At 36.8% G+C, this 20,239-nt stretch overlaps 1 protein-coding gene and 1 pseudogene across 2 annotated transcripts; both read left to right on the forward strand.

Moving 5' to 3' along the window:
• Positions 1-239: 239 nt before the first annotated feature.
• On the forward strand, positions 240-11,137 carry bor (ATPase family AAA domain containing bor). The gene is made up of 12 exons (XM_019060115.2): positions 240-714; positions 1,372-1,585; positions 2,625-2,719; positions 3,159-3,324; positions 3,765-3,922; positions 4,840-4,987; positions 5,340-5,442; positions 5,924-6,171; positions 7,255-7,422; positions 8,273-8,471; positions 9,213-9,325; positions 9,749-11,137. The coding sequence occupies exons 1-11, from the start codon at positions 504-506 to the stop codon at positions 9,303-9,305; spliced, it is 1,803 nt and encodes a 600-aa protein (XP_018915660.2). The 5' UTR covers positions 240-503; the 3' UTR covers positions 9,306-9,325; positions 9,749-11,137.
• A 1,128-nt stretch (positions 11,138-12,265) lies between these two features.
• On the forward strand, positions 12,266-14,591 carry LOC109043157 (solute carrier family 25 member 3 pseudogene; annotated as a pseudogene). The gene has a single exon (XR_011900515.1). The product of XR_011900515.1 is annotated as a solute carrier family 25 member 3 pseudogene (transcript).
• Positions 14,592-20,239: the final 5,648 nt, after the last annotated feature.

A 20,239-nucleotide genomic window follows, 5' to 3' on the forward strand; every position in this document is an offset into this window, starting at 1 on the left:
AATCTATGACGCGCCCCCTCCTCCGACTGGCACACTTTTAAAGAATTTGAACAAGTTGACGCGATTCTAAGAAAAATTATCATGTCTACAATAAATTCGTCGACATGGACAAATATGTAGGGAGATTTTACAGGAAAATTGGATAAGGGCGGAGAGGGCCGTAAAATTGAATTTCGCGCTTTGAGAAACTTGTGTACCGAGCTTCAACGAACATCACCTCAACGTTGTTGTGGGATGACCTAACCTCAACGACCGCAATGGGCAATGTGCAGAATGGAAAAATAACTAAACTCGTGGTTCGCCGGTCGTTCTAAATAAGTGAGAATTATTTCATCAGCTCGCCAGTCCAAGTGTTTTTCAGAGCCGTTTCGGAACTTTCGTTACTTCTTACTCTCCATTGTTGAAGAGTGTTTTCCATTTTAAACTGACCATTTTGGCAAAGTTTTGTGACATAAAATATACAGTTTGATAGTAATTGCCAGTGGCTGTAGATCAGTTTTATAATGTCTTGGCTGTTTGGTATTCGCTCTGATCCTCCCTCTGCTCCTGCAGATTTTTCTCAGTTTGCGCAGCCACCAGCCGGTGCCGATGGAGGAAGCAGTGGAGGTGGTGGTGGAAGCAAAGATGACGAGAAGCGAAGGATGGAAGCTTACAGATTCGATTCGGCTGCTTTGGAAAGAGCAGCTCAAGCTGCTAGAGAGTTGGAAAAATCAAGTAAGTTGTCATCAAGATAAATCTTAATAATTGACTAGTTTTTTTCAAACACGGGTGTACTGATGAGCTTTGCAATGCGCCGTTGAATAGGCAACTGTGTATTTCATTAGTAGCGCGCCCGAACTTCAAAGAAACGTATCAACAGCTAGTTCAAAAGTGTGTATCCCAGAACTTTGTAAGTCCCTGCTCATATTTTATTTTTTAGAGAAAAGCCAACCAATGATTTCCATTGAAATTTTCTGCGATATTTATTCACTCATTCTGAAAGAATCTCGCAGAATTGTACAGTATCACTCGTGATTACCTAGTTCTCCTTAAAGTAAATCAAACATAATCTAAGATTTTTAGGGAAATTTTGCTAATGAGGTATGCATCTTGTGCATTTACTTAACGATCAATGTAGCAAATCACCTGTTGGTCCCTTAATGTCATGTATAAATTCAGGAATATATCATTCACTTGCAGCTTTGTAACCTCTCAGACGGAGTTTCATTGTCACAAAAAAGAGTGTATGGTTTTTCCGGAAGTCTGAACAAAATCCCAAGTCTTTAGATATTTAATTTAGCTAAAAGAAATTCTAGGCACTGAACATAATTATGCCTTTTTCTTTATCAGTTTGAAGGAAATAAATTTGCCCTCTTGAAAATGTTTTTCTAGAGCATGCCAAAGAAGCTTTGGAACTGACTAAACTACAAGAAGCAACTAGACAAGCAGAATTTGCGGCTAAGGTTAAAGAGTATGACGTTCATATTGAGCAGTCCAAAATCCAGCAAAAGCAAATCGAAGGGGAAGAGAAACGGAAGTCCCTCCAAGAAGAAACGAAACAGCATCAGATGAGGGCTCAATATCAGGACCAGCTTGCTAGGAAGAGGTTTGTATTGTCAGTTTTAAAACCTCTTGCAGAAAGTGAGCCATGCTCCTTAAGTAAGTCGTCTTATGGGAGACAGAAAAAAAAAAAATTATCACTTAAGTGTGATCATCTCAAGAATTTATTCTCTAGCCAGCCTCAATTGTGTAGTGGTCAAGGCATTGTGCTGCCAGCACTTAGGTCCCAGGTTTGATCCCTGGTGGTGACGGGCTTTTCAGGAAACTTAAAATTTTTCCTAATCATCACACATGACCATGCTACTTCAATAACCTGTCTGTCCTCCAAAAATGACAGGATAGGGGAGACGAGTTTCTCAGGGTATGGGAAACCAGGATATTAGTTGAATTTGCAATGACTGGGTGAAGACATGGAATTTTTTGAGGAGTGCATCAGTTTATACATACCTACTGTCCGCACCTACCTTTTGAATAACTTCTGACTGCCTCATTAATCATTTGAAGCTCTAGAATTGGAGATTTTATCCCAAGTTCGGGGGAAGATGGTCTATTTAAAATTCAATTAAGTGGAAAATGTGCAGAAAGTCTAGGAATAATATGGGGTTTTTAAAATTTTGGAGTCGAGAGAAACTCATGCAAATGACTCCTTTAAACATTTTAAAAAAAATTTCTTAGTTGTAAAAAGAGATATCAAATTCTTTTTATGAATAACTTTCCCAAATGAATATTGAAGTTTTGCCGGTTGGAAGTAAAGTACTTTTGTTACTTGTCACTTACATCAGTTTTTCAGTATGACTCAGAAACATAGAATAATACGACTAATCTCCTGTAAAATCTTCATAATTAACCATATACTATGCAGCATATTTCAGTAAAGGAATCGTCATGTGGTTTAGATTTCTCTTAATATTCCTTGGAAATCAGAGGTACACATTACACTATCTGCTTTCTGTGGAATCACCCTTTTCTATCGGAAGATTTTAAACAGAGTTTAAGTGTTAGGACTGCTCTGTAGATCGTCATTTACTTCTTATATCATCCTTAGATTTCTACTAAATGTATGCAATTTATTTGTGTGTGTTTAGATATGATGACCAATTATTACAGCAGCAAAGGATGAATGAAGAAAATTTACGGAGACAGGAAGAGTCAGTCGCGAAGCAAGAGGCCATGCGCAAAGGTATACAAAAGCATTCAATCATATTCATTCTTTTATACTTTCCTTGCTTCATTATGAAATATTTTGAACATGTCTTATAAAGATATGAAATGGGTGCCAAAATCAGTGAAAATGTGATTTTTAAAATAAAAACAAAACAAAACAAAACAAAAGGGGGGGGGGGAATTTTGATGATTTATCAAACTTCTCATTCTCGAAAATATATTATATTTCCCTGAATTACCATATACCCCTACAAAATTGGTGGAAATTGTTAAAGCTCTCCAAGATATTTTTTCATTTCAAAACATTTGAATTTTTCCTTTTGAATGCGAAGTGCTTAGTATATGTACTCATGTCTGGTTTGATTTATTCAAAGAACTATGTTGCAGTAATATTCTGCAAGTTTCTTGATGGTTGTGTAAGTTTACGTTCTTTTTTTTTTTCTCTCTGTTTTAAGAAACCATCGCTCAGGAACTAGAAATGCGCTCAAAATTAGAGATGAGCAAAATAGAAGCTGAACTGAGGAACAAAGCGAAAATAGATCGTGAAAATCATGACCTTAATCTAGAGAAAATTAGACTGAAAGCAGCGGAACAGAGACAGACAGTCTTGGAATCGATTAAGTAAGTGGTTTATTCTGTATACCCACAACACCTCTTTTTCACTTGGAATCTGATTTGTGTATCCGTGATATCCAGTTCTAGTCATTTGTGAGATGATAAGTTTGTTTTTATAGCTGATTTTGACTGATGGTGATCTTAGGTTTTTTTGCAAGCTAGAAATTTGGAGTTTCCGAATTTAGTGTCTTCAGTTAGTGTTAATTTATACTTCACTTATGAGTTGATTTTAGGACTTTTCAATATGTTCTGCATGAATATTTCCATGAATATTTCTATGAATATTGGAGACATGACCATAAAGCAAGAATGCAGATTACAGCAAATGGGAGGTGTTTTTGAACTCTCTGCAATCCTGGTATAATGTAGGGTGTCATGTTGTTCAAAGGATAAAGAAGCTTTTTACTTACTGTGATATTTTAACATGTCTTAATCGTATTTCATAGAACTGCCGGATCGGTGCTTGGCTCTGGTGCAAAAATTTTATTGGAAGACTGGGATAAAATGTTGGCAGCAGCAGGAGGCCTTACTCTAATTGCTGCTGGTGTGTACACTGCTCGATCAGCCACTGGGGTTGCAGCACGGTATATTGAAGCAAGATTAGGTAACAACAATTTTATAATTGTTTGACTCTAAAAATACGATTTCTCTTTAAACCATCTTTTTGCGACCATTTTTCTCAGATTTGAGGACCAAATCATTGGTATTGAGAATATTTGAAATACATTTTTGTTTCAGTGGCGTGGCGTGCTTTGCAATATATAGATTGTTGTGCCATTTAAACCTATGGAATAGGATCGATAATCAGGGTGTTCGCAGCGAACACCTTAGTAATCGATTCTTTACCATAGGTTTAAAGGGCAGAACAATCGATATATCGCAAAGCACGCCACGCCACTGTTTTGTTTCTAAATAAGCCTGTTGAGTAGTTTTCAATTCTTGCTTTTTTAAAATGCAAAAAGAGCACTTAGTTCGCTGGAATTTTGCCGAAGTTTTTGAACAAGAGGTATTAATTCACACAAAAGTTACTATTGTAACACATATTGCCATGGAAGCCAAGATGTCTTCTGTCATGATTCATGGTATGTGCAGCTGTTATCAATGCACTGCTCCACGAGCCATGGATCCTCTTCTCGGTTTTGCTGCGTATTTAAACAGGAGCCCAAAATAAGCAACTTTGAACTTTTTTTTCTAGTTGAATATTGTTCAAAAATCCTAGAAAAATTCCTGTGAGCTAGGTGCACTTCCTATTTTTCAAAAATTTAAGAATTAAAAATCAATGAGCAAGCTCTTAATGGGGAATTCCCTAGAATTTGCATGAAATTAGAAAAAAGGGAAAAGAAACATGGATCCAACTTGAAAATTGCACTCTCATATATTTTCTATTTATAGGGATAATATTATTGTGATTAAACTTATCAAATGATATTGCAGTGAAAATTGTTAAGATCAGATTATTTTTCTCTAATATCAATAGCAAGCAATAAACTGACCCTCTTTTTCATGTTTGATTTCTTTTAGGAAAGCCATCTTTAGTACGAGAAACTTCAAGATTTTCCTTTTTAGAGAGTCTTAAACATCCTATTAATACAGTGAAGAGCATACGTTCAAAATCCTCAGATGCTCTATCTGGTGTGATCCTTGCACCAACTCTTGAAGAAAGACTGAGGTATTAGCTCTTAACTTTTTCTTCCTCTCTTCTTTTAACTTGTACTGTTTTTGGTTGTACATATTAAAGTGATTTGCAGATTGTTCAAATAAAGCTAAGTATGACAATGTGTCAACACTAACTTTCAAGGAATGCTTATAAAAACTGGCACTCACTACGGTTCTAGTGAAATTAACTTGCAAGCGAGTGGAAAAGTTTTTACAAATTTTAAGATCTACTTCTTATGCAGGACCTGTCATCCCCTCTCTTTAGGTAGCCTTGAAATAAGCGAGGCTTCTTCCTTAATCCTTTCTTGTATGATGGTATTTACGTTGGTAATTAAGATGGTATTAAAGTTCAGTCTTGATTACAGGGACATTGCCATTGCTACCAAGAATACCAAACGAAACAGAGGGATGTTCCGTAACATATTGATGCATGGCCCACCAGGAACGGGTAAAACCATGTTCGCCAAGGTAAATAATCTCTTAACTTTATTTTCTTTTAGTGATCTTAAAATTATATTGGCTCCTCCAGACAGTTCCAGAAGTTCTTTGTCACAGATAGCTCATTGTTCTAGCTGTTAGGAGTTCTAGGCTCAATCCTGAATATTAATAGTAGCAACTTTTACAACAAACTGTTGAGCATGTCATTTATTGCAATCTAACTCCTCCTTTGTGTTGGTTTTTATTTTTTGTTTTTTTTTTTGTTTTCTTCAAAAGAAACTGTTGAGAACATTCTCTGACCCATGCTAAGTTCCTCAATGAAAATTACAAATAACATAAATCTGAAGGTGGCAAAGCAAAGGAAAAAACAGTCATCTCCTACAGAAAATGACAATTTATTTGGATTAAGATTATTTCATGGTTCCCACACTTCTCTTCTTGAATCCTAGATTTTAATCTAAAGTATTGTTCTTATTTCCAAAAATGTAAGTTCATTTTTTAATTGTTTTAGAAATTGGCCACTCATTCTGGGATGGACTATGCTATTCTCACTGGTGGTGATGTTGCTCCCATGGGGAAAGACGGTGTCACTGCCATCCATAAAGTTTTTGATTGGGCGAGCAGTTCACGAAGAGGTCTTCTCTTGTTCGTGGATGAAGCTGATGCATTTCTCAGAAAACGTAGTTCTGAACATATTAGTGAAAATCTAAGAGCAACTTTGAATGCTTTCTTGTACAGAACTGGTGAACAGTCTGATAAGTACGTACCAGAGCTTTAAAACAGCTCATTGTCTTTATTTTTATTTTCATATATGTGCTTCAAAATATTAAAATATTGCGCTTGACTTTTAATTTTGATGAAAATAAGTTAGTTATGGTGTGAAATGTGTAACTTAAGGTCATTGTCTTTTTTCAATTCCACGTGGGAGCATTGAAATCAGGCTAAGAAGATTAACTGTAAAACTAAAAGTTGTGTATCCCACCCTGTAAAATACATGACCACAGCTAACTTATTTTTATCAAAATTAGGTGCAATTGTTCCTACAGTGTCAATTAGCCTTAAGAAGTTTGATTTTTAATCAATGATTTAATTTAGTATTATGACAGATTGTAGAGTTCTCTTTTGTAATCACTAGAAAATATTTGGTCAAGCTGCCAGGTGTAGAATTTTTTGCGGCATGAAAAGTTATCTACACATGCCGTAGAATCCACATTTCATAAGAGGAAGTTTGCAAAACTTTTGCGTTTTTCTATTTGGTCAACAGAAAATGATTGTGCCCACTCTTCACCTACTTATTCTTAGTTCACCCCCCCCCCCCCATATTTTTGGTTGCGAAGATATTCATTTGCCTTGTCATCCCTAGCAGGCCCAAAACTTGCCGAAATAGGATCGGACGGGTCCCTTTAGACAAAGGAAATAGGATTGGAGGGGTCCATTTTGACAAAGGAAGATGAGTTGAAAAGAGACCCTTAAAAAACGTTAAAGAGTTTTCCAAAAATGGATTTCCATCTATCTGCATAATCTGGTAAGTCGGGGAATATGCAGCGACCCAAAAAAGTCAGGAGATTCTGCGAGGAGCGCTGCGGCTCAGCAATCTCAGCTGTTGCCAATTGAGAGAGTGCCTTTTTCCTAATTAGAATCTCTAAACTAGTAAGCAAGTGGGGTCCTCACATTTTGCGGAATAAATTCTTGCAGGGTCCGTACTGCTTAAGTTTAGGGGACAACTTTTTGCTCCATAGTCCCCCTCCCATAGGCCAGTGATCATTAAATCATTGTAATTTCTTTATTTTCAAGGCTATCAATCGTACTAATCTCAATCTTGTTGTTTGTATTTTCCTCAAGATTTATGTTGGTGTTGGCTAGTAACACTCCAGAGCAGTTTGATTGGGCTGTTAACGATCGTTTAGACGAAATGGTGGAATTTGACCTACCAGGTCTTGAAGAACGAGAGCGGTTAATTCGTCTTTACTTTGACAAATTTGTTCTTCAACCTGCAACAGCAGGCCATAAGTAAGACAGTTTTTTTTTTCCTCTGGAAGATTTGTTTGTTTAGCTTATAATTGAGAACTTACTCCCAGAGAGGGGGATATTTAATTCAGGATCTTTAATTTGACATTGAATGAAGCTTACAATCAAATTTTTAAAGCAATGTTCTGAATTTCATAATAATAATAATAATAATAATTTATTTTATTTGTAAATGCACATTTATAACGGCGAAAACAAATATGTCAAAATTAGTTAGGATAAAAGAAAAAAAATAAATAAAAAAATCGTGGCACATAAAAATCATGGTTTTTTTTTCAGACTCCATTACTAAGTGTAGCTTACAAGCAGTCTTGTTTATTTTTGTGTCAGTAAAATGGATGAAGTTGGATGATAATGAAACAGCTTTAAGCTCCAATCATGATAGATTAAAAATGTTATTTTTTTTTTTTTTCAAAACTATGCACTTTGAACTGCAAATTTTTCGTGAAATCCTCCTCCAAGCAATGGTGCCAGCAACTCAATTTTAATTGTTTCAGCACTGATCTTCTTGTTCCCCTTGACACTCACTCATAATTTCCTAGCCTACCAGTAATCGCGGCGCATATTATGAGGAAGTGTTTGTTAAACTGCTAAGATTAACAGTAAAACAATTTGTGAAGAATATCATAAGACTTTGCATAATAAAACAATATACTACAAATCAGCAGCTTCGTTCCTATCAGTAGGTTTAAAGTCGCTAACATATTTTTTGACTTCAGAACACTCCAAGATCATTTACATCTAATCAAGTATGTATCAAAAGTAAGAACTGCCTTTCCAGTTGTGTAGTTTTTGCTTCTCTAAATTTTTCTTTCACTCCTCATTTTTTCAGACGTTTAAAGGTTGACCAGTTTGACTATAGTTCGATTTGCTCAGAAATGGCAAAATTGACGGAAGGCATGTCAGGTCGAGAAATTGCAAAATTGGGTGTTGCTTGGCAGGCAGCAGCATATGCATCTGAAGATGGCGTGCTCACCCAGAAAATGGTTATGAGCCGTTGCCACGACGCAGTAAAGCAACATCAGCAAAAGGTATGTTCAGCCTCAAATCCAATTTTAAAAAAGCCATTGCCAAAAAACCTAGTGTGGCTAGATCGCAAAACAAGTGTCTACAGGGCTAGGAAACAGAACAAATAGAGAAAAAATTCCCTGAAAATATCAGGAAATCAGAATGTGATTGAAGAAAATCACATAATTTCTTTTGCAAGCAGGGTGTCCAGTGACAAGGTAAAACAGGAAAGTTGTGGCGACAAAATTGGTTCAAGAAAAATCAGACGGAGAAAATGCAAACACCCTCTTGAAACTTAAAAGTGACTGTACTGAGTTGTCAACTGTGCCAATGTATTGAGCCTTACGTTTGCATGAAGAGTATGTTAGTGTTGAGGTAAATTTTGTATGAAGTGTAGGCTATTACTCTCATTAAAGCCTCAGCTTGGTGAGTTTCTCTGAGCTTAGGGACTAGTTATAGGGGAACCATTTTACTTATTACAAAATTTCACTCATATAAGAGGGTTCAATCAAAAATGTGTGCTCCATTCAAAAACTGTATCACTCCTTTTTTGCTCATTGGTAGGTTTTTGATTATGAACAGTCCAGTAATTTTTGTTGTCTTTGTTAGTAAAAATACGAGAAGAAGGTTAAAAAATTTTTCTTTCCTGGGATCTGCAGAAAATGTCCTACAATATTACTTTCATTATCTTTATGCAAGATTGGCATATTGTTACTTCGCGATACTTTTAAATTGATTAATGCTTGACAACAATTTTTTTGCAGGTCATGTGGCAAAGCGAGCAAGAAAAGAAGGAGGCCAGATCGATATCCAGCTCTAGTCAACCCTCAACCAAATCCAAAGTAGGAAAAAGCTAATGTTCCAGAAGTTCTTGCAAGTAAGTTGGAAGTTTATGATACATCTCTCAGACCCACTGGAATTCTTCAATATCTAGGGGTCATCATTAAATGAGCAACGCCAAAATTGCTCACTCCTCACCTTTCCATAAGGCTCCATGATGTAATGCCAAATTTCCCCTAATAATCTGTAACGCTGACCTAGACTTCTCCCTTCATTCCCTCCTCCCCTTAGAATGCTAGCAGCATGTGCAGCATCTGGAATGTCGGTAGTTTTTGTAAACATGACCTACTTAAATTACCCAAAATAGTTATGAAATGCCGCGCTTGATATCCCTTCACACCCTTTAACCTTAATTTTTGGCGCTTAGCCTATTATTGATGAAAAATCCACACTTTAAAATTGTGTTTTTTATAGCCCTTAATTTTTCTTAATTTCATTTTCATTGGTTTTTTTTCCCCAGGTCAGAATGAAGAGACGAGCTAATATGTTCTAGTTGTACTTCTGTAGTGCTTGCCAGTGTTACATGTTAAAGGTGGCAAGAAACTGCCAATTATTTTCTATTTTTAAGTGGCTTTTATCATCCCTGGTTCTAAGAAGGTGATGCACGGTTGGGAAAACACAGAATTCCTCTCTTCGCAAGACAGATTTTTTTGGTGTTTTTTTCCTTTTACCTCTAAGTCGAAGTAAATAATTACAGCGAATTAAGTTTTATGGGTTAAGTAAAAGTGAATGAATTCATCTCACCTCCATTTATGTTCCATTAGTCTAAGTTATTTTGCAAGTAACAAACCTGCACAAGTAATATTTTACTTAAATAGTAGCCAAATCTTTGACGCATCAATGGTTAATTCTCAGAGTTTACAAATTCTCTCTAAAATGATTGGGAAATAGAATTGTCTAATTTAAGTATTATATGACTCACCCACAGCATTTTGTTCAACTTTGGTGCAGGTCAATTAAAATTAAACCATTTCAGGTTATTGCTGCACCAGGTTCCAATTCCATATCCCTGAATTTAGTTGGAAGGGTAATTTGGTAATCTTTTTTCATAGAACTATCAGCTCCATCACATTAGTATCACCCACCTTTATTTCAGTGTTCCTCTTAAGCTAATCCATTTAACACTAAATATTGTCTGATTTAGGCCAGTTGTTTATTTTTAGAATTGGACTACATTTTGAAGTAAGGAACCACTATTTCTAACTCATTTTAGAGATATAATGTGCTGTTAGTGTCCCTGAGCAGGTACTTATAGAGGCCAGTCAGCAAGAGGAGCTCATTGTTGCAAAATGTAGTCCAAATCAATCATATGCTCACCTTAATTTACAGGCAAAAACTTCTGAGTGCGCACCACAAAAGCTATTTTTATCTCTTTATTGACTTTTTCATTGGTTTCCCAAACATTTGTGTCAGGGGTTTTTTCTTTTGGGTGATAGGTGGGATTCATGCATCGTTTTCAAAACCGTTTCTCTTTAAACCGTTATAATTGCAACTGTGTTACCCAAATTTGCATGATACCAGTCTTGATCTCCTGTTTGTGAGTTGTACTATAAAAGAAAACCACTGTAAGTTTTTTTTTTTTTATCTTACCCCAAGATTGAAAAAAGGAAAAGAATTTTTTGTCCGTACGTTGATATTTCCTTGTTTGTCTCGAAACTTAAGGAATGTTACGATGTAAATAATTCTAGTGATCGTAGGGAGAATTTATCTTGTATGATCCAAAATATTCTTTTGTACTTTATTTAAAAAGGAATAAAGTTTTATTTCTGTTGAAAAATTTGGTTTAACCTTTCTCAATTGATTTCAACGATTGTTCCAATTTTTGTTATTAAAGTGCGTTATTCTGATAGTTGATTTTGATTTTCTTCTAACCAGTACTGATCCTTAGTTCAGAAGTATTTCTCAGGCTGAAAGAATGATGCATCAATTATTTTAAACTTTAATTCAGAATGAATGAGATATTTCCAGTCAGATGGAGACGATACGACTGCAGTCTGAATTTTTAGGATAGCCTCTGCAGTCTTACTCATAACATTGAACGAATAAAACAACTTGCTTAATGGTTTCCTTCCCCAAAAGCAGCATGCTTGAAAGGCATCTACCACAAATAAAAATGCGCTTCCCTGTTTTTCTCCCAAAACAAGGGGGACAAACAAATAAGCCTTCCCCAAGCTTTGCAAATTTTTACAGGCCCTATTCTCACGCGATCATGATTGCAAGCTCGAGAACATTCTGCACCCCTGCTTGAAGGGTTTTTAAATTAAGCACTGACCACGTTTAAAGGGCTCATATTCCGGCCTACTTGTTTTAGTCGAAAAATAGAGCTAGTTTTAATTGAGGCACTGGATGCGAAAAGGGCACTTCTCAGTTGCAGTGTTTTAGTCTCCTCTAATATTTCATTCAGTTTAAGGAAAGTGAATGCATCCATTTCATTAAAAATTTCACTGAATATTCCTTATGATTCTACAATTTTCTATGGAAAGAATTCTGGCAAAATCATCCTTTAAATAATTCTTCTCCACGGGATTAATTGGATCCCATTTTGCAATAAGGAACCACCTTTTCTAGCTCATTTTAGAAACAACATATGTGACATTGGTTTCCCTAAGCAGAAAGGTGCTTTCATGGAGGAGCCAGAGATAGTGGTTCCGTATTGCAAAATGTAATCCGATTAGCAACAGAGATTCTGAAACACTGCAATCGAGAAGTGCCCTTCTCGCACCTAGTGCCTCAAGTACTGACTCCAGTACTAACAAAAAATAGCTGGGGGAAATCATCATGCATACTTTTTCAGATCAAGATAAGAAATTTTCAAAATATTGCTATTACTGTGGCTGAGAGTCAAGAAAAAATTAATTTCACGTGCGGTCGACACCTTGCGGACCGAAGGATGGAGCAATGCCCGCAAATTTGAAATTGGCGCGGAAGATGCGGTGTTCGATGCGATTCGTAATTGGCTATCTGGCACACCGGTGATTTTCACGTGACCTCGGCCCTAATCTACCAAGTCCTTTTCAAGTAACCCCAATTTTAGTGAATTTAAGTCCTCAAGTTTTCTCACCGGGTTAATTATCAAGTAAAGTGTCAAAAATGTGGCCGCCTTTGTTTCAAACTGCCGCGTGCGATTTTCTCGACAAACCAAAGGGCCAGAAATCGGAGCTCCCCCAGATTTACAACCAACTCGTGCCCGGACGAGCTATGCTCGCGGCCGCCGCAGAAGGTGACAGTTGCGAATTTGGATCCAGTAAATACATCGGGCTGTGCTGTCTTGGCGGAGTCCTGTCTTGCGGTCTCACCCACACTTTAGTCGTACCTCTAGATCTTGTCAAATGCCGACTTCAAGTCAACCCAGCTAAGTACAAGAACCTTTTCAATGGCTTCAAAGTCACCATAGCCGACGAAGGCTCCCGAGGTCTCGCCAAAGGATGGGCCCCCACGTTTTTCGGCTACTCCGCCCAAGGATGTTTCAAATTCGGTCTCTATGAATACTTTAAGATAGTCTATCAAGGTATGTTGGGTGAAGAAAATGCCTACTTATACCGAACATGGCTCTACCTCGGAGCCTCCGCCTCGGCTGAATTCTTCGCCGATATCGCCCTTAGTCCCATGGAAGCGATCAAAGTCAAAATTCAAACCACCCCAGGCTTTGCGAATACCTTGCGTGAGGCTGCCCCCAAGATGATGCAGGAGGAAGGTGTTAGCGCATTCTTCAAGAGTTTAGTGCCCCTGTGGCTGAGGCAGATTCCTTACACAATGATGAAGTTTGCCTGTTTCGAAAAGTGTGTTGAGTTACTTTACAAGCACGTCGTCCCCAAGCCTCGTGCTGAGTGCACGAAACAAGAACAACTGGTCGTAACCTTCGCAGCTGGTTACATCGCTGGAGTCTTCTGTGCCATTGTCTCCCATCCTGCTGACTCAGTTGTGTCAAAGTTGAACCAAGCTAAAGGAACTTCAATTGGTGGAGTCTTGAAGGAGCTTGGTTTCATGGGAATGTGGAAGGGTCTTGGACCAAGGATCATCATGATTGGTACGCTGACAGCCTTACAGTGGTTCATCTATGATTCCGTGAAAGTCGCTCTGCGAATGCCTCGCCCTCCACCTCCAGAGATGCCCGAATCTCTCAAGAAGAAACTTCAACAGTAAGCACCATCCAAACTCTAGTATTTTTAAAACACCTAGTAGTAGTTTTCTTCTTTTTCTCCATGTGAACTTTTTCTTCTCGCTTACTTACTTTTAATTTTCCATACCTTTAAGTATCCTCGAAGTTCAGCTTAGCGATCAGATCCTAGCCCTCTGCACCCTGAAATCTGGAAAAGCAGATATTCTTCCCCATAAATCTTCCTCCTACGTCATCTAAGGCTCATATTGATCCACACTATTATAATTTTTACATTCTTAGCGGAAAGCTCTACCTCCTCTTCTCTACGGTTTTTTGTTCCTCTTCTAAAGCAATCTAGAGGCTAGAATTACTCATTCCGTTCCCTGGCATTTATTTAAATTTGCATTTTTTATTTTTCTTTTGATTCTGTTAGTCTGAATGCCGTAGTAAATTAATCTAGAGCTTAGCCTTGAGTTACCCCTGGATTAAAGAGTTTTTAAAGTTGTTCATGATAATTACAGTGGCTTAAAGCAATGTATTTAGGATCAGTAATCAATTGAACCCAGGAAGCAAGAGAGATTTACTCAAATTTTCACTGTTATTTAATTATTCCTGTATATCTTGTAAAATCTTTTTGGTTTCCTTTGCTCAAGTCTCAAAAGCTAATATTGAATCATTAAATCTGAGACAACCCAGGTCCTGGGTTGTCATTTTTTTTTTTTATTGCAGTTGTCCGTACTAATTGTATAATCATTGCAATTTATTCGATCTTAGCATTGCTTACTTTTAATTCAGAAGGGAGCTGATATCATATTCAAATGAATTTTAAATTAATGGTTGACGTTGAGCTCAAATCAGCTATCAGTTAACCTTTTAATCTTGATGTCATTTGGAGCACCTTATCTCGACTGGAAGTGGGTTTTTTAGAGTGAGGTTTTCAAGTTCATTCTCTTCCTCTGTTCCTTGTAAAGCCCCAATCTACTTTATCAGACATTCCATAGAATCTCGGTTTTAAACACAGCAGTATTTCTTATTATATATCATTCCAAAAATTGTCAAAGCAATACAGTAATTCTTTACTCAATGGAACACAGAAAATCTGGTTAATCTAACTAATAGGTATATCCTTCTCTTTCTGCTTTGTTACTGTTGATTTTATTGATAGAAAAGAAAGAAAATTACATGCTTACTACTAGGGTTGAAAGATGACATTGTATTTATTTGTTATGTATATTACCTTAATGGATAATAAATTTTAAAAAAAAAATTGAAAATATTATTTGAAAAAAAAAGAATTATCTCTTTTTTATTATTACCTACCTATTCAGTGATTATTCAGCATTGGAATGATGAATTGCTCTTACTTTTAACTTGAGTCAGGAATTAATGTGAACTTTCTAACCCATTATTTCAAGAAAATTATCTTATTTACCTGAAAGTTTCATATTTTCATGCCCACAAAACGACTGTTGCTCCTATTTCATCCATTTTTTAATTAAATGAATACCTAATGATCATCTTAAGTTTCCTCACTGATTAATATTCAAATTTTAAACATCTTTAATTGGATTTTTACTTCTGCAGGATTTTCAAATCAAGGAAATTGCTAGTTTTCCACAAGTCATTGATTTTTCAATTCCATGCACAACCCATTTATTATACCTAAGTCGAATCCAGAAAGTGTTTGATATGTTTTGAATTTCTTTGATTAATGAGTAATTTTAAGTTTAAGTCATCTCTGGAAATTAATTTATGAGACTAGAGCATTTTCTTCTAGGAACACTGAATCAACAATTGACTGCTAAAAACACAAATTACAAACAAAACGTTTCTTAAAATCTTCCCATTCAGTGGGCAGCATCAATCCATGTATGCATTTTCTCCTGGTGTACCTACTTATCTACTTTTTCTATACATTCATTTCAGGCCAAGAAATTCTGTTCAACCCTAATAAATCAGGGAAAAGATAAGGGGATTTTGTAGTCAAAATTTTCTCCTCCAGCCGAAACATGGCATTTTTCCATAAGAAAAGTTCATATTTTTCTTCATAGGAAACAATTAGAATACAGTCCTTACACACATCCCAGTAAGTTAATCAAGAAGGTTAATAAGTGTGTAATAACCGATAAAACAAGGCGAGCTATTGTTGCATGAACTGTCTCCATTTAATTTTATTTATATATTTATTTTTAATTTTCTCACCTATTACTTTTTTCAATTCGATTAAACATTTTAAAAAAAGACGCAACTAACTATCTTTGTGGGATGACGATGTATGATTGACACGTTTTGTCGTTAAAAGTGGAGAAAATTGAGGGCGCCTCTGCTTTTTCAATGGCTAGGTCTGTAGGCAACTATTCGTGCTCTCCGGATGCCCGTGTTGCATACCAAAAAATTGCAGGCGCTCTGGTTTTCTCAGGAATAATTTATGGCTGCAGTTGTTACTTTCCAAGGGTTTTCTGCGTTACAGTTACAATCGTGTTATCATGAAATCCCGGATATTTGGATTAGTCGTGTAGCATCATGGCAGCGTTGCAAAGTGGTGCAAATTATGGAATTGTCATCGTCCGTATTTAGCGGAATTGACATACGTGATGCCTTTATGGAAATGCTGTTTGGTGAAGAACTTGCACCATTTTGCTACGTTACCATAGTGTTACACAACTCACCCAAATTTCGAGGCTTTCCAGGTAAACTCGATTGTAAATGCAGCGTAGGAAACTTTTGAGAACTAACAACTGAAACCACACATGCAAAAGAAACCCTTAACCAGAGCGCCTGCAATTTGTTGGTATGCAACACGGACATCCCGAGAACACGAATAGTTGTATCAAAACCCAGCCATTGAAAATGCCCGAGCGCCCTCTACTCTCTCCGCTTGTAATAACAAAATGTGTCACTCATTGCATTCATACGGCGTTGTCATTGTACGAATGTAGGTAACACGTTTGTGTATTTAATCGCATTGCAAAAAGAAATAAGTAAGTAGATCAATATTAAACATAAAACAAATAAAATGGATACTGCTCATGCGGCAATAACTCGCGTAACTTATCGGCGATTACCTACACTTTTAACCCTCTTCTGAATCTGATCCTTTAATTTATTTTGAAAAATGTAAAAATCGTACCCTATTTTTTCATTATCTTTCGTATGTGGCAGCGTTGCCTAATCGTGCAATTTTGCGGGATTGTCATCGACCAAAACGAGCAGAATCATGACCCTGTTGTTTTCTTATTTTTTTTCCAGTCAAATTTCTTTTAAGTCTATACCTTTACTTAATGGGATTTCCCAATTTGTCGCCCCTCTCATCGTCCTGTTTCTCAATTTCGTCACAATGTTGTGTTTTTCCCCAATTTGCAACTGCCAGTGCTGGCCGGGATCAGATTACTTTCCGAAGCTAGTAAAATAAGAAAAGAAATCACTATCGGTAAAATCCGCAATAAATTTTCGAGTAAGAAGAGAAGCAGATCAGTCTCTTTTTTCAGTAACTGCACCTATCACACAATGCTGCCGTGGACATTTTCCGCGTTTTGTACAGGTAAGTACCTACATCATCTATTACGCGCATGCCTATAATAATAAGTTGAGTGCTCGAGTCAGATTCAGATGCCAAGCGACACTTGTGAAGGAGCGTCGATTTCAGCGCCTTTATTTAAAGTAAGCATTACGACTCCCATGATGACCGTGAGACCGCACCCAAGGTCATTTTAGTCCAGTGAGAAAGCTCTCGTGCTTACCCGGAGTCTGCAAACAAATCGATGCCTCTAATCGTGCCTGTCACGATGGAGCGGATCTAACGAGTATCGAACTTCGATCCTATTCTACGCCCACACATGCGACGAAAATATTGAATTGAAGTCCCAATTTTTCTCCGTATGTAAAATTATGTTGACAATAATGAAATGAGAAAATTCAGAGAGACGGAAGAGTTGTTGCGGTAACTCATTTTTTAAATGAAATGTTATTACCTTCTTTTGATTAATCTTTTTAAATTGTCATGGGCGAATATTTGGTTTTATTTTCATCCTTAAAATTTTCGATGAAAAATAAACCTTATAAATACTTTTTTTTAATGAAAGTATTACTTTATTTTAAAAACATTTACTTACATTTTTAAAACGTGGCAAATATTTGTAAAACCTCTTCCAAGCGATGGCATCGATATTAAAGTCAATGAGCAGTAATTGTGTCGAAAGAAACTATGCACGAATGAATAAAAGAGGGAAAAAACCGAGAAGCACGCAATCTTCGGTTTCAGCCCATCTGTACATCGATCTTTCAGAGTCAAATATTTCCTATTTTGAGCGTTTGGTTGCGCTCACACCACGCTGCAGCACAGTAAAAGCACAACATTTAAAAGAAAAAATTAATGTGCTTTGAAAATCATTAAATATGACAAGGAAACGCCTTAATATTCACAAAACACACCTTCAATTTTCCTTTCATACATATATTTTTTTTTATCAATTTAAATTAAAGTAATCCATGCAGAGTGTGCAAACATATGAAAATCATGAGTTGAAAAACGCTGACTCCGCGAGTTTAAATAATAGGCCCTAGCCTAAAGCGGAGTGATGCGACGTGCTGCCAGCACGAAACGCGCACAGGCGCCTACAAACCTATGCAGATACTCCACGCATTGCGCAATGTTTGAGGTATCCTTTAGGTTTGTAGGCGCCAATGCGCGTTCCGTGCTGGCTGGCTAGCCGCGCCGCAGCGTGCCACGTGCCACGGCGCTTCACTATTTCACAATAGAGGTGTTGTACAGTATTATACAAAATGGAAGGCACTCCAACATACCAACAAAAAGAATGACAGGCATCCTTTGAGAGTACGGAACTTTCCTTGCAAAATAAGTCGAGATAAAGGAACATTCTTGAGTATGCCGTCAAGAAGATTTTATTTTGAATCAAGAATAAAATAGGTGAACAAAAGCGGGTTTCTGCTTCATGTAAATGACTTTCCTTTTTATAAAAGCACTTTTCCTTCTTTAGGAAAACATTATTTTCTTTATTAACTCATTAGGAAACCTTCTCGGCGGTTTTTTGAGGATATTTCTCCTTTAATTAGGTTACTTGTTCCTCTAATGAAGTTAAAAATCATACTAAACTTTATTAAATACAGATACTAGGACAGTAAGTTTTTCGACTTTTCAAAGCTTTCTCTCAAACGTATCCAGTTATTCATTCATACATTAAAGGAAAAAAAAAGAAAGAAAAAATTGCCATCTGACTTCTTATTCTTTGAAATGGATTTTTTTTTTTCAAATTTCCTCTAAAAACGGATCACTGATTCCGAGGTAACTTCTATTGTATATTATTACTTCATCGGCTACAGTATTTACTTTTTGTCCCTTCATCGATATCCATGTAAACCATGCGGGGAGAAGCATGCAACCTATCGAGCTCTTGCGTCTTCTGTAGTATCACTCGAGGTTGAAGGCATTCTCTTATTCGCTTGAACCCACCGTCAGACCGAATGTCTCATTGTCACTCATCAAGAGTCACACCAAACGAAATATTTTTTCACACGGGGGTATCTGAACTTTTAATTTGATTTCCCTCGGAAATTTTAATGGGCCAGTGAAAAAGATAGCCAAAACATTTCTACTTGTTTGGTTTTCAGAATCTCAGTCCTCAAATCTGCATCGAGAATGATAATCTCTTTTGATGTGGAGTCGATAATGAAAACACCATGTTTATTCAGTTAGTATCTTCTAACATTTTCATCATGGAAGCCGCAAAATATATCCAAATAGAGTTAAAATTTCAAAATGTTTCCAGATTTGTTGAATACAATCCGAAAGTATTTTGTGCTGAAAGTAAAAAAATCGTAACTTTTCTGCAGAAATTCATGGAAAATCTGCGTCATGGAAGCTTAAAAAAAGGGCCCAAATAGATTTAAAATTTCAAAAATTTTCTGGGGGAGGCCCCCCGGCTCCTCCTAGCAAAATGACTTACGTGTGCCTATGAAGCAGTGGCGTGGCGTGCTTTGCGATATATCGATTGTTATGCCATTTAAACCTATGGAAAAGGATCGATAAACAGGGTAATCGCAGCGAACACCTTAACAATCGATTCTTTACCATAGGTTTCAATGGCATAACAATCGATGTATCGCAATTCACGCCACGCCACTACTATGAACGCTCGGTTTCCCGCGCGTATGCGCTGCGGCTTTCCACGCTGTTTTGATGAGTTAGAGGTTTAAATTGACAAACAAGGAAATCGCTGTTTTCTTACTCTTACACCGAGATCAGAAATTTTGAATGCATTCTTCGAGGTCCACCTAAATATTCGGCGACGTATCGTATTTTGTAAGTAGTGCTTATTTTTCATTCCGTAGTTATAGTGGGGGAAGCATAGTGCCTTGGAGACGCCTTCATTTCAAATGCACGCAAAGCAGCTCTCAACACTCATCAACTCTGGAGGATACCTTTCTCAGAAAATCTTTAGTGTCCGAATTAGAATCAACCTCTGATTTTTCTTCAACTCAGTTGTTTTGACAGATCTAAATATCGTCCGTTCAGTTGTAGAATAACAAAATCCGACAACGTTGATAAGGTTTAAATCAACTTTCCTTCTGGAAATTCGAAAAAAAATAATGATGACTACATTACGTGTTTGGAGATTTTTAGATTATGAAACAGCACCCCACCCTACGCTGTGATACCTATGAGTTTTAGCTCACAAAAGTGTCTCGTGCGCGCCTAAAAAAAATTATATTTTTTTGCCGCCCTCTCAAAATTACGATGAAAGAAGTAACCTCGATTCCTTCTGGTCTAGACGCATGCCCTAATTTTACAAATCTTACCCTGTAATACAAAATCATGGGGGCAACGTGTAATGT

The sequence above is a fragment of the Bemisia tabaci genome, chromosome 1, assembly GCF_918797505.1.
Source record: "Bemisia tabaci chromosome 1, PGI_BMITA_v3".
In the NCBI taxonomy this organism is placed as follows: Eukaryota; Metazoa; Arthropoda; class Insecta; order Hemiptera; family Aleyrodidae; genus Bemisia; species Bemisia tabaci.

Bases quoted from the DNA above. Each gene is read 5' to 3' on its own strand.
- bor (XM_019060115.2), top strand. From the start codon at position 504: ATGTCTTGGCTGTTTGGTATTCGCTCTGATCCTCCCTCTGCTCCTGCA. The intron at 7,423-8,272 runs GTAAGACAGTTT...TCATTTTTTCAG, and splicing joins CCTGCAACAGCAGGCCATAA to ACGTTTAAAGGTTGACCAGT. The intron at 8,472-9,212 runs GTATGTTCAGCC...ATTTTTTTGCAG, and splicing joins TAAAGCAACATCAGCAAAAG to GTCATGTGGCAAAGCGAGCA.